Raw genomic sequence first — 14958 nt, 5'->3', positions numbered from 1 at the left:
ATTTAATGGTGATGGCACCACCATGCACCCAACTGCCTCACACCTCCTGTAGCAGGGCCATAAAACTCCCTAAGGAAAGGGTAGGATGTGGCTAAGCTCTAACCCATGATGCTCTATGGAAACAGTTGTTTCCTAGCAGGAAACAAAATGACATAGATGTACAGAGAGGCAACCCGTTAAGAGATGCCATAAGTCCCTCTAGGCTAGTCGTGGACCTTTTAAATGATGCTACTACAAGGTTAGGTTCCTGATGGCCTTGTCTCTCTGTCTGCCTAATCAGTCCTAGGATGGCTTTGTTACATGTGCCTGGCTGGGACATGGAATCAATTGTATCTGAAAATACCTGACTCGTCATGTCAACTTCATCCCTAAATGTTTGTGTGCAAATGTGAATATTCAGGCAGGTGATCAGGAAACTGTGCCAGGTTTGGGAGCAGAATTCTTGGTGGTAGTCATTTGGGCACTACGCATTTTTGTTTATCAAAGAACGTTTTCCACCAGCTTAGATGACCATCATGAGTCACACTGCTGGCATTATTTTTTAACCCAGAGGAAGCCTCCCTGCCTTTCCCCCTTTGACTTGACAATTCTAAAGCAGGATCTAGTGATATGACAATAGTAACACTCCATTCTCTCCTCTTACCATCTGTCACTGAGACACAGCTCACAGGTCTGCCAGGCCTGGCTGTTACCAAGGAAACAGCCATGTGCACATCTCCCATCCTGTCATCAGCAGAAGGACACTGTAGTACAGCCCTGGGGTGTCTTCTCTCTAAGACCAGCCGTGCCACCTATAAAAATAAGTGGACAAACTCAGTTTACACTTCACATGGCAACCACAGATGCTTCTTAAGTTTCTGGTGCCTCCAATAAGCGGCTTCATTTCATTCTCAAGTCCAAATCTCCCGTCTAGCTCTTCCTGGGATACAGATCGGCAGATCCAGTTGTAAACAAGTGTCACTGAAGGTAACATGTGTACCTCTGTGTCAGCACATTCAGTAGCAAGCTTGCCATCCCCCTCCCTCAGTCACTCTCTCCTCCCGCTCTTCATTTTGCTTAAAATATCCTTCCTCTTGTATACTCTCCGCCAGAACATGAGGTCGTCCCCCTATTAACCTCTCAGGGGCAACACTCTCTCCCCCTTCTGCATCTGTAATGATTTGGTTTAAAGCTATGAGTTCTCCAGCAAAAGTAGCTAACTCTTTCAGAGCTTCTTCACCCCCCTCTCCACTGCAAGGGGCAGGGCAGTAAGCTCTCAACTGGCTTTGCTGACCCGTTTCCATTTCTTTGGTAGACTCTCAGCTTAGCTACTAGTTGACTGGTCTAAGACACAAAACTGAACTTGCAATGACCAGTTAAAAGCTCCCAGTATCTCCAATCACCTGAATCCTCAAAGCACGGACTGGCATCCCAGGCCCAGGCTGTTCAATCCTCCTCTATTTCTTTTCTGTTTGATTTCTTTTATTTCCCCACAGCACCTTATGCTCTCATTGCCCAAAACAGTTCAGATGGCAGTGACCGGGCCTCAGCATGACGCTTATTAGAAATGTCAGGCTTTCATTTGGGGAATTTGACCCTGACTCCATCTTTCTGCTGCAATTGTCATTTAGCACCAGGCCCATGACTCCACACTGACAATTCCTACTTGCCACTGTGACAGTGTCCGGATGTGTTTTCTCTAACCATGTGCGTAATAAGCAGACAACTGCTAATTAATTATGAGTCCTTCTCAAAATATGAGGAGAGAGACAGAGACAGAGAGACAGAGACAGAGAGACAGAGACACAGAGAGAGACAGAGAGACTTCACCTGGATCTGACAGTTAGGTAGAAGACCCTTGGAATCTTTTCTCTCCCTGTTAACTCTTCCATCACCAAGATGGAAATCATGACTTAGGATCCTGGAACAATTAAAGAGCTCCCACGTGAGCCAGAGAACAGAGCCCTGTGGGTATCACATAGATTGGGAGCACAGTGAACACCTCTAGCTCTCAGCATCCTGAATCATCTCGCTTCAGTGAACAGAAACCCGGAACAAGCCAGCTCAGGTCTTGATGGATGTAAGCACAGAGTGGCAGACAGTAACATGGGGGCCACTGTGGGCAAAGCATGAGAGAGAAGAGACCTGAATGCAGGTGGATGCCCTGTTCCATGGGGTTGACACAGGTAGGAGTGCAGCCAGTGCCAGCTGGCAGGAGCCTCTGTTCTACCTCAGTTCTGTTCTGCTATCTGAGGCCTAAATCAAAGCAGAACACTATATGTGTTCCAGAGCTATTTAAAGGGTGTGAGGCTTTCTACTTTAGAAACATCTGTCTGCTACCTCCTGGAGAAAAGCATCGTTAAGATGAAGTGTGAGAAGGGGGGAAGGTAGACTAAAAAAGTCCCACTTTGTTTCTTGGCTACCTCACTGCTGCCTAGAGGCAACTGAAACTTCTGGGGTTGTTTTAGAGAGCTCTGGAAGTAAGAAAGGGTCCCTAGTAACAGTGTACTCACCTGCCCAGGACCCTTGAGACACTGCACAGCCTGCTTGTGAGTAAGGCCACACAGACTCACTCCATCCACCTGCAGTAGTCTGTCACCTGGAAAAGGAATGTCAGCCATGTTCCATGTCCCCCAGATATGCAAGAACTCCTCCTAGGACTCCTGCCTAGAGGTCAGGAAATAGAGCAGCCAGGTGCCCCCGGGCTCAGCAAGAACTTGCATGAGCCGAGCATCAGCTGCCTCTCTGATCACCTGTTCCTGTTCCTGGGGCGTACAACAGAGAAAAAAACATGAAAGCCAGTCTATTATTGGCTCACAGTGTGGCCAAGCCAGGCCTCGCATCACCCTTATCTTTCCTCCTGTTTTCCTGTAAAACTATTTAAAAAAAAAAAAAAAAAAAAAAAAAAGACATTTTCAACTTGCTCAGGGGTAGGTAGTATTTATATCTCCAGAATGTTTTCTATTTCAAGAAAGAACGAAAATAAAAGGTCAGGAAGAAAATAGTTGATGTTGGAAATACTAGAATTCAAGAGGAAATAAATAGTATCTTTGTTTTGGTTCAATCAGGGCTGTTTCAGAGGAAAATAAGTCACTCCTTTTCTTCAGAGCAGTGAGAAAGAATTTAGGGTAGAAAGAAAGCTCATGGTGTCCCTGTGCTAAACTGGGGTCACCAAAGCCAAGTCTGTCTTCAAAGGGAGAATAGATAGAATGTTCACAATGTCCCCCAGCCAAAATGGAGGCACCAATGCCAGTGCTGTTTTCTAGGGAATGGTAAAGAGAAAGCTCACAGTGGATCACCAGTAACAGCCCTGTTTTCCTAAGGAATACTCTCTCCCAGCGGCAAGTGTCTCATAAAATTTTTACCCAGTTTTTATTATGAACTTTAGATCAGTGCCAGCTTATCAGATGGGTGAAGCAGGTGAAATCTTCCTTTTCCCAGGCAAAGAAAACAACCCTGGAAATAGAAGTTTTCTAGGGCTGAAATGAGCAAGGCCTGAGTTGATCCCTTCAGCCAGGGCTGAAAACCACAGAGAGCACAACTCCCAGGACAATGCATTCCTCACCCTGTAGGATCTGTCCTTCCTTGGCGGCTGGGCTTCCAGGAATGATAGATTTCACATAGATTCCTCCATGAGGTACACTTGTATTAATACCACCCTGAAAAATACAAAGCAACACTCAATCCATCTGTCCCCTCTTGGGTGCCTCCCACCTCCCTCCCATCTCTTCCAACTGTGATCTATCCCACTTCAATAGCCTTCTGCATTCACCCAGACAAACTCTTCCCCAGTGATTGAGAAGGTCAAGCTTAAACAGACCATAACAATATAGGGTGAGTGACAAAACCAAACCAAGCCAAGCCAAGCCAAGCCCCAGGTAGCACATGGCAGGTGTTCTATAGCCAGCTCTAAGGACTGAAGACTTGTGTTCTTGTGTTTGTCACACCTAGCATGTTTGTTTGTGGATACAAAGACAGGAGTAAAAATAAGTTTAAACAACTAATTATCTTGAAACTATTTTTGGAGACAGGGTCTTTCTATGTAGCCCAGGTCCTCTCCTGTAGGGTTACAGGCATATGTACCATGGCTGGCTCTGCACTTGTATTTATTAACTTGACAACAGAGCATGAGCTTGCAAGTTAAAAGTTCAATATCTAAAGCTGCCTCTTTTTTCCAATTTCCTTTCCATAGCTAGACATACACATGGGCAGATGTTTTACCAACAGTATTTCTCATTCTTGTTCAGTCTTTTACTCCTTCCCTGCCTCTGCTTCACTACTCCACTGCTAATGGCACAATAACAACGAATGCTCATACACCTCTCTCTACTTTCCTCCATATGTGTATGCTCATATAGAATTCAAAATGGACAACCAAGCCAGTCAACTGAATGGTTCTGTTTTAGTCTGGGTCTTGACTGTCTCTCAAAGGCCTAGTGCTGTATCTCCTGGCCTGGTGATTAGAGGGCAGTAGATCCTCTAAGAGGTGAAGCATCATGGGCGGTCTTTGCATCACAAGAGTGAGCAATTGACGAGTATTATGAGACCCCATTCTTTCTATTTCCTTCACTTCCTGGTCATGAGAAAGTGGCTTTATCTAGCCCATCCTTCTACACTGATAAGCTACACAGCCCCAAAGTGGTAAAGCCTGCCGATCATGAATGGAAACCTCTAAAGCTGCAGGACACAATGAGCCTCCTCACTTCGTAATTCGATCATATTTCTGGTGTTTGTTATAGAGGTGGAAAGCTAATTGATGAATGATACTACGGGCCAATGCAAGTCTATGCAACAGATTCAAGACTCCTTGAAAATTCCGTCTCTAGCAAAGCTAACACAGACCTTTAAGTGGCCAACAGCCAGGAAATAGCCTCTGATCCACCCACCATCCAGCTGCTGCTGTAAACTCACACAGCCTACCTAGCCTTTCTTGCTAGACTTCAAACTTTTTGCCCTCTATCTATCTCAGTCCTCAGTTGGCTTAGAAAAGTATACTGAACTTGCACATAGATGATGCAGTTCTCCCTTCCCAGAGAAACAGATTTAAATTCACTTCATACTATTTAGTAGTCTTTGTGTCTTATTAACTAACACAGACCAATCAAACACAGCTAGGTTATCTGTTGCACAAAATAGAGGCTCTGGCTTTCTTCTCCGTGAGCACCGGGTGGAAACCTTTCTATGTGGGTGGCGCTAGTGCTGACTCCTTTTTGTCTTAGGGCCATCAGCTTGGTTTTTGTGCATGTGTGCCAGATTGCATGCGACCCTTTCTCAATTGATCAGTATTCATTCTCTTCAATGCACTTGCCTCTGTTAGCAACACAGCATTCAACACCTTCACACAGCATTCAACACCTTCACATGCACAGCCTTACTTACTGGGATCCACATTTTTATGTCTGTGGCCCACGGATATGCGCACATGACAGTAGCTATCGGCAGCTTGCATCCCAATGTGGATGTGCATGTAATTATCCACACTTCCACCAGCTCACTGTGACAGTACCCTTTTCTGTACCACAGCTATATTTGGCCAAGCTGACAGTTATAAATTCTAAAGTTTCCCTTTAACTTGCTTGTATACTCCAGTAGCTTTTCATGGGTTTGAATGTCTTTTATTTGTTCAGCAGCCATTTGGATTTAATAGAGACATTTCAATAATTATTTTTGAAATGAGAAATTCTCCAAAGAAAATTAGTGTTTTTACTAGTCAAAAAAAAAAAAAAAAAAAACCACCAATCTCCCTTTGGCATATGCATCCGCATATATCTGAATAATCTAAATTTTAGCAAGTTTTTTAGATGAGAAAGTGCTGTGTTTGATGTCTTATGATAGGATTGTTCTATCAAGCCAAGAATAAACTGACCATACTTAGTTCCAGCCTGTTCTGTCCATGTGGACTCGTGAGCCTTATATCCTGGTGTTAAAAATCATCTGCTGGAGGTTCAGCAATTCAAGGCTCCTTGATGTAGACACACAACAAGGGAAACAAAGCATGCTCTCCCTTCGCTCATCTCTTAGGTTACCTGTGAGATTTTTCAATGCTTTGACACTTCCTTAAGTGCTGGTAATTTACATTCTGTTTCTTGGAATCCAACATGTCATCACTGAACTCCAGCCCTATCCCACGGTCTTAACTAATGGGTCACAGTCAGTGTTCACTAATACAAACAGTGCTTTCCAAACCAGGACTCTGAATCTGTGTGCACTTTTGTAGACACCATTTCCCAGATGCTTGGGTGACTAGTTATTTAGGGAATGTCTCTTCTTAGACATCTGCCAGGTAGAGCACAAAAGCCAAGTGCAAAGTCTCAGACCTCAAAGGTGGAACTTTGTCCTGAGCCCTGGAGGATGGAGCACAAGCTTATTCCAACTCTGCTCAGGATGGCAGTGAGTTATCCACTCACCCTGGGTTTTCATCCATGAAATTACTTTACTGTGCAGCTTTAGCTTGGAGCCAGACTAATTCACCCAGTTTCTCCCATAACAGCCCCGTCTACTGCTGCTCTTCCTTAGAACTTGTCCAAAGCACAACCTCAAGTTCCATTGATTCACACGTAACTCTTTGGATTCTAATTACCCACAGAAAGCTCAGTTTAACCCTTACATACAATGTGCACTCAAGGACAGTGGGCACATTGTCAGAATGAAATGCCATCCAAGGCTCTGGATGGCCGCCATTTTATTGCTTTCCCAGTTGCCTAGAAAGTCTTACAGTCACACTGAATCCAAGTGTTCCATCTTCTTTAACCAGCTCCACGAAGTAGATTTCACCAGCATCAGTTTCTAGAGGTGATGGAGGACAAGAACCAGCACCCTGCCACAAGCAAACAAATGGGAAAACGGAGCCGTAAGGCACCTGCCCTACCTCTGCGGATGCTTAGCTCTCATGCGTTACTAGAAGCTAGCAGCATTGTACCCAGAACCAGCATGAGAGCCTAGAGAGACATCTCCATAATTATCAGTTCCTTTACATGTGACTTTGCATAACTCTCTCAGAATCTCGTCCCTCCGTTTCCTAATCCACAGAACTGGACTCTAACTGTGCCTCCACTATGAATGGGCACCACTTGGCAGGGGATGGATAAATGTAAATTCCTCCTATCTGCACTTCCTTTGCAAATGTTCATGTTTGAACTGAAGCTGTTCAAGTGCTTCTCAGATCATTGAACACATGATGCCAGCCAAATGCAGCATGCTGGTTACCAGTCACTTGGCAACTTCTTAAAGGAAAAGCAAACCTCAGGAGGATCTCTGACCATTCCTAGCCATACTGGTGATGTTATGGTTGGTGTTTCAATAGTTGGAGAATTTATGGAAAAAGGTCATACCATACATCAGGCAATTTCTTTGGTACTTGTGACAATAACTATGTAAGATTTGTTCATTCATTCAACAATGTATAAGACATTTGTTGAGGACCTATTATGTCCAGAATGCTGATGTTTGAGCATCTCCTCTGAAAATCCTTAAATTTAATTACTATTAATACAACATTAAGAGATAAGACTTTCATAGTCATTAGGTCATGAAGGCACAAGCCTCATGAATCACAATAACCTTCCTCAGATATATCTCCTTGATCTGGGACTTCCCAGTCACCAAATCATGATCCAAATAAACCATTGTTTGTAACTCACCCATTCTGACATGGCAACAGAAGGGGAGTGAGGAAATGGCAGTCCTCTATGCAAGTTGCTGGAGAAGCCTATCACTGAAACCAAGAATTTTCTAACCTTTCCCTTAGTGAAATATAAGGCCGTCATGTGAAAAATACCTTCTCTGTGCCCAAAGAAAGCTGCATCCCTAGTTCCAAAGACTAAGGGTTTGGGCACAGAGAATTAAGCTAACTGCCTCACTAAATGTCCTTCAGTTGGCTCCTGCTTTCTACTTAGTCATACTCTCCACAGTTCTCCATTCACCCCAAACTTCCTATAGACCACACTTGCATTTAGCTGTGTCTTTGGGCCTTCATTTTCTCACAAAATCTCCTACAAAACGTATATATGTGTTTTGTCACTATGTCATTGTTACAAGGACCCTGTCTAGTAAATGAGGAGAAAAGACTCCTTCTACACACCAGGAACAGCATGCTTCTCTGGACTGTGAGTGTGAGAACCGTCTGTTGCATTCTTTGCTGTGTTAGCATCTGACCAGAGTCCAATACATATGCAGTGGTTGACAACTGTTTGTGAAATGAAAGAGTCCATGCATGGTTGAAGCAACCGAGTCCAGAGAAAGCAGTGGCCCCCACCTGAATTGAAACAATTTGTGGGGTGCCCCTTGTCCTACAGATCTCATCAGTGCTGAGCACAGGATCGCATCTTTGAGGATCTTGTGGACAGACAACATCCTTCTACTTCCACAAGAGACATATGGGAGACACGGAGCAACTTGACTATTTAAACCAGAATCCCCAAAAGAACAAGAAAATATACACACTCAGTTTGGGCCAGGGAGGAGAGTTCATACCATGCCTCTTCCAAATGTCCTGGCAGTTTTTAGAGAAAGCAGTGAGCAGCAGCTGAGCACCTAAGGTAGGAGCGGTGGATGCTGGAGCTGCTCTGAGCCTGGGGTTGAGAGGGACAAATGGGTGATGGAAGCCAGGAAGTAATTCTGCAGTATGCTGGGAAGCACTCTGCTCGTCACTGAAACAATGGCTACCTATGCAAGCACAGAGCCAGTGGCAGGCTTATCCCCATTTGGGGCAAAATTTCAGGCTCTTGTTAAAGCCTCTTCCAGTCAGAATCAACTGAAAGAGCCTATAAGCATCAGCTATAAGGCATCCAGAACAAAAGACAGGGTGGGTCGGGGGGCCATGGGAGACTTGCTTATCCAGTAGCCAAGATGACAGTGGGCAATGCATAGCAACGACTGAGAGCCAAGGCTACACTTTCTCTTCTTGCTCCGTTGGGCAATAGTAAGCCCAAGATTATTTAGTTACCAGCTCAAGGACCTATTGGAAGCCAAGATTATACGACACCTAGTGGCCCATGCCTTGTCCTCAGCACTAATCAATCCCCTCTTGTTGTTGTTATCAGAAAAAGCCCTAATAAATGAGGAGGGACACTAGAGGCTCTAGAATAAGCCCTGACACCCATGTCAGTGGCTCTACCTGATCCCTGATCTACCAGCTTGTAGCTGTTTGACGTGGCACATCAAGAGCACAGGTCCCAGGACATGGGAGCACTACTAGATTATACAGCCTATTCTTATCCTTATAGAGTCTGGAATGTATAGACCAAGAGGATAAGTATCTAATGTTAGAGGGGAGGGTGAGGCCTCTGCCTGGGTGGTGAGCTCTGCACCTGAGCCATTTCTGGTCCTCTGACATTTCTGTCCTGGTCATGTGTATGTGCTGACTGTCTTCCCTGGCACCTATTGCTCAGGATGTCTGCACAGAATGTTCCAGAACTTGTTGCGCTGTTCTTTTCTTCACTGGGGATGGTCCCACAAACACCTACAAAAAAACAAGCCAAGAAGTGAACGTTTAGAGAGGCTGGAAGATTGGTAGCATCCTGCATGAGACACAGACTTTTCCTTGAGTAACAGAAAGAACTTTTATAGTTGCAGAGGATGCTGTGAATTCAGCATTTCAGAGAGAATGTTGCACCTAGAGTAGAGAAAGGGAAGGTTCTAGATGTGCTCAGAAACATAAACAGAACATATATGACTCAGTAATGAAACATGGGAGCAGGGATATTGAAGAATATCAGGTCTCTGTGTTAAGCTCCATTGTTTGGGTGATTGAGATGGGGGAGGAGAAAGGAGATAAAGGAAAAGAGAAGAGAGGGAAGAGGAGGGACCAGAGAGAGGGGAGGGTGATGAGTTCTTTCCATCTTCACAACAGGCTATCAGGAAACTGTCATCTCAGTTTAATTAGAACAGATCAATTAATTAATTTAATTAATTAAATTGAAGGAATGAACTAGTCCGTATCAAATCCCATGTTCAACATGTGGGGCTTCTCTTAACCCTGACCTTCAGCAAAACTATGTGACACCAAGACAAACATGTTGTCATATACTTGGTGACACCAGGCTCTGGGCTCCTCTAAGTGAAGGCTGCCATAAATCCCTGCTTCCTCCAACTGGCATAGAATAAATCAAAAAGCACTAGATGTGGATCAGTAAGTAGACCCTGGCATAAAGTGATTAACGTATCTGGCCTTTGATTTCTTTATATCTAAACAATGTCAGTAGCATATTGCAGGATTAGTGAAACAGACTATTCATAAACTGAGGATTTTTTTGTATATACATAAAGATGTGTGTGTACATACAATGAATCTTCTCACACACATGTAGATTGACATATACACATCAGCAATTTTATTTACTATTAATGCACTAATATCAATGGCTCACCAAATGTGTATTGGAGAAAGTTGAGCACAATAGAGTTTCTTGAGACTTAGAGGTGGGAACACACATATAGACTGACTGCTGTGATACAGCTTACTAGCACCCAGGGAATTAAGTGCACATGTTCACTTATTAGATCAGTTTGATTTAATAAATGTAGTCTTGAGTAATCCAAATCTAAGAAACTTTGGTATCAAGTAAGTGGGGAGGGTACCAATCCAGTCTCTATGGCTATGGTCCTGATTATTTTTCTCACATAGTTCACTATCATTATACTTTGGGTAGTATTGCAAACATCTGTCTACTTTCTTCCATGCCCACATGAGAGCAGAAGGTGGGACTTTAGACCCGAAAAGCCAGACTGTCCAACTCTGCCCTTCGTACTAGAAGTATAAGCTAGGAGTCATGGTGGTTAATTGTTATTAGCAGCTTGATAGAATCTATAATCAGCCAAGTGATATATCAGGTTAGTGAGGGCATTTCCAGGAATGACTGACTGGGAGGCAAGCCTTTCCTCAGAGGACAGCACCTTCTGACCTTGCAAGTAGTACAGCTCGCTTGCTGGATCTCCTGTTGTTTCTGAATATCTATCCTTAGCCCTGTAGTATGAACCGAAGACCAGCAGCTTACCAGGAATCTTCGAGGCTCTCAATGCCACGTGGGACAGCTGAGGTATCTAGCCTTGTGAAACAAGTAGCTACTGTCATCAGTCTTTCCAGAGCAGACACCCACTATTGTGCTACCCATCCTGCATCATTTAAGCCAGTCTTTTAAAAAAAAATACCCTTCTGCAATAGATACTCATTCTATTGGTTCCATTCTTCTAGAGAACCCTGACTTTCTGCAGCTGATTACAACTCAGATAACAACAAATGTTCATAGCTGCTCCTGGTGGCTGTTAGCTGCTGGCTCCTAATGTCCAGTCTAGAACAGCTGCTTTAACAGAAGACCATCACTGGATGTCTTTCCCTGGCAATGGATCAGCTCAGGAGAAGTGGCAACTGTGGCAAAGTCTTGTTCCCCACAAGGAACTGGGCCACCACATAGAGATGGTATATAACCCCCAGACAGTGAATGTGCCTGTTTTCTGAACTCTAATGCAAAACTGTGGTCAGAGCACCTTAGATTTTGGATATCAATTTCTAACATCTTGACCACTATAGTAGGTTGTCCTATACTAAATCGTATAGTAGGTTGGACTATACTAAATTGTGATTTGCCCATCTGGTTTATTTCCTGAACTGAATGCCCTCAAGGTGGAGAATGTGAAGGGAAATGCTCTTACTGACCTGCCTCAGAAAGAGGTGCCAGGGTGTAATATCCCAGAGAGACTGTGATTTGAGGCCAGCATGATAGGAGTTCTGGCGTTGGGCCTGAGGCATTGTGAAAGACCCTAGTGCCACTATCTGCAGTGAGCATAATAGAAAGCTACTTGGTGACAGCATGTGCAAGTGTGAGACTGGATTTCCAAGAGCAGGTGTGATGTCTGCATGTTTGCAAGCCACCTCACTTAAGTTACACAATTGCTAACCGAAAAGGCATCAGTGATCCTTAGTAACCAGGATGAGAGGAAGACCTCCAATGTGTGGTCCTTAGTAACCAGCCTCCCTCCATTCCCTCTATCTACAACCCCACCAAAATGCTACAAATAAACACAATATTGTTCTTTGGTCTACACATTTGTTGCTTCGCTGTTGTTCTTTAAGTCAAAAGATGAAGAAAACAATCTTTCCCCACTAAGACTTTAGGAGTTGATCTGTTGCTACATGGTAAAAAAATACTGTGCTTGCAGTACAGAAACAGCCTGAGGACAATTTTACTCTCTTTCCCAGATGCCAACGTAACTGCTTCACCTGAGCTCAGCTGTAGAAATCTTGGACTTGAGTGTCAATAAGAATTCTCTCCCAGAGGATGGCAGGGAGGTGAGGTGAGAGGGAGGAACTGGGAGGAGAAGAGGGAGGGAAGGCTATGAAGCTACAATTAAGAAGCAAAGTAAATAAATTAATTAATTTAAAGAAAAAAGAATTCCCTCCCTGTCATGCAAGGAGGATGGGCAGAAATACAAACACAATGGGTGTATCCAGCCATCCCTAATAAGGAGGTTGCTGGCTTTCAAGGAGACGTGCAATCGTGGGACCGCGCTCTGCCCCTGCCATTGCAGAGCATACTGATTAATGCCACTGTGCTGCCTGCTTACAAGCCATCGCCATGCTTGCAGAGAGCTACACAGAAAAGCTACATAGAGCTTTGTGTGCTGTGCTCGCGTGGAGATAACAAAGGAGACAGTCCCATTGCCAAAAGACAGATGAAACAAACCCTTTGACTGAGAAATCATTAATTCTATATCGTCAGAAGAATTCTGGATCATTCTAACAGCCATGTTGAATGTGAAGCCCTCCAGGCTGATGTGATTCAAGGCTAGTATCTTCCCTCCTGGAGAGAGAGAGAGAGAGAAAAAAAAAAAATGCCTCAATAGCCCCAGCAAGGAAACAAGAAAGATAGCATTTTAAAACATCTCAGGCAATTTAACTTACCTGGTTTGATCTTTTTAGCTCTTTCTGCTGGTCCCCCAGGTATAAGGGAAGATATAAAAATGCCGGGGTTTGCTTGGTTTGCATCTTCTCCCTCATTAATGACAAAACCTGTAACCAAGACAGCATTTATGGATAAGATGATGATGACTTTGTGGCTCACACAGCTACCAAGTGCTGATAATTTCACCTTAGCAGGATGCCAGGGGAAAGCAGACTGTTCCCTCTAACACCCACGGCTAAGACTACAAATGCAGCCGGCCAGCACAAGCTGGCTTTGTGAGGAGTTGAGGTTGCCTGCCTTTCACATGTGAGCAGGTTCACATGCATGTGTGTGCACGCGTATGTGGAGCCCAGAGTTTTATGTTGGATGTCTCCCTGGATTCCGCTCCACTTTGTCTATTACTTTATACATTCTTTCTTAAACCTTTGCGGGTGTTCTATTTGCATGTGTACCTTTGTACCGTGTGTATAACGCCTGTGGGGGCCAGAAGAAGGTGTCAGATCCCCTGAGACTGGAGTTATGCTTGAGGCTTCATGTGGGCTTCAGCCCTTCCACTTTATTTATTGAAGCAGTCTCTCAATGAATGCAAAGCCCACTGATTCAGTCTAATTAAGCCCGCTTGCTGGTGGAATTCCAGTCTCAGCTTCCTGAGTACCAGGATTACAGGCACAACACCACACACACCCAGCTTCTCAGTGTGCGTACTGGGGATCCAAGCTCTGGCTTCTCATTTGGATGGCAAGCGTTTATCAACTGAGCCGTCTCCCCAGTCCTAGGGAAGATGATTTCTAACCAAATACTCTGTTTCCATATCTTTTCCATATCTTTTTTCTGACATGGTTTAAGGATTTTAAATTGTAATTAATAATTGAAGATGAGAAAGATTGCCTACTCCTCTACATCACTAAGAACCTCCTTATACTGGAGAAAGGTTGGTACGAGATTTGTGAGTGGCGGCGGGGTGTAGGAGGTAGGGGGAAGGGGGTGCATGATCTTGTGCTTAGACACATCCTGAAAACACTTCAGTGCCTGCAAAGAATCCTTTGTCCTAAAAGTCTTAGTGGGTTTTTTGAGGCATTAAAAGAAAGGGGGAAAATGGAAAGAATTGTTGAAAAAAAATGCAAGATAGGAGAGAAGTATCCAAGGTTAGGAGAGTGGAAAAAATCAAAGATGCCTACTCTCCCTCTGCTGAGCAGAACCTGGGCTTCACCTTTAGGGAGCCCTCTTACCAAAGCCGTGAAGTGGATCTCGCTTCAGCACCACACACACAATGTCTTGATTGGGCTCTTCCACAAAGCTCTTTTTCTTGCTGTTCTGTGACCCTGAGGCAGAATCAAAGCAGCATACCTGGGTTGTCCTGCCCAAACAGTTGGAACCTAACAAAAATGCACACACAAAGAAGGAAGAGCAGCTCACAGAAAATCTCCCATCAATCTGGGAGCAGATCACTGAGCACATGCTCTACTGGACCACAACTGGGCCACTGTTAGTCAAGATTCGGCTGCAAGAGCAGAGACCATGATCTGAGTGGTCAATGATGTCCATTTTCTGTATGATTTACCACAAATCTCCCTCCACTCCACTCTTGTCTCCTGGTGCTAGAGATGGTGCCAAATCCTGCTTGGCCATGGCAGGGATGTCCTGACATGGTTCCCACCACGGCACAGACCCAGCAGGACATGGGCCTCCATGAGTGTTGATGGTTGCTGTGGGCATAAGGCTTCTCTCTCTCTCTCTCTCTCTCTCTCTCTCTCTCTCTCTCTCTCTCTCTCTCTCTGTGTGTGTGTATGGATATGTATGTATGTGTGTGTGTGTGTGTGTGTGTGTGTGGATATGGATATGGATTTGACTTTATGTTCCTCCTTTGGAGGAATGTCCTCTCTGTGAAGGTTAATAACTCCATGATAATCAGAGACAGCAGAGTCCTAGAGGTGAAAGTGTGAATAATGTCTCAGCAAAATGGTAAACATTGAGACCTTCAGTATAGCCCTTAAGACTGTGGAGAAAAACTCTAAAAACTTGAGTTCAAAAATTTATAATTTCTCAACTATGCAAGTTAGAAAAATGAGATATGAATTGT

The 14958-nt window shown here is 44.2% G+C and overlaps 1 protein-coding gene across 7 annotated transcripts in view; it reads right to left on the bottom strand.

Annotated features, from left to right (window-relative positions):
* Frmpd2 (FERM and PDZ domain containing 2) overlaps positions 1-14958 on the bottom strand; it is a 109115-nt gene that overhangs the window by 25952 nt on the left and 68205 nt on the right. For 4 of the 7 annotated variants that reach the window (XM_076931457.1, XM_076931456.1, XM_076931461.1 and 1 more), the window contains 8 exons: positions 14108-14254; positions 12878-12985; positions 12660-12776; positions 9288-9439; positions 6695-6796; positions 3545-3638; positions 2493-2578; positions 644-791 (listed from right to left, as the gene is read on the bottom strand). In XM_076931457.1, the coding sequence (XP_076787572.1) occupies positions 644-791; positions 2493-2578; positions 3545-3638; positions 6695-6796; positions 9288-9439; positions 12660-12776; positions 12878-12985; positions 14108-14254 (954 nt within the window). The remainder of the gene's footprint in view (positions 1-643; positions 792-2492; positions 2579-3544; positions 3639-6694; positions 6797-9287; positions 9440-12659; positions 12777-12877; positions 12986-14107; positions 14255-14958) is intronic. The other 3 variants (XM_076931459.1, XM_076931463.1, XM_076931460.1) reach the window with 2 other exon arrangements.

The sequence above is a fragment of the Arvicanthis niloticus genome, chromosome 3 (genome assembly GCF_011762505.2).
Source record: "Arvicanthis niloticus isolate mArvNil1 chromosome 3, mArvNil1.pat.X, whole genome shotgun sequence".
NCBI lineage: Eukaryota > Metazoa > Chordata > Mammalia > Rodentia > Muridae > Arvicanthis > Arvicanthis niloticus.
The sequence above is the reverse complement of the archived record's forward strand: the minus strand, read 5'-3'. Positions and strand labels throughout refer to the sequence as shown.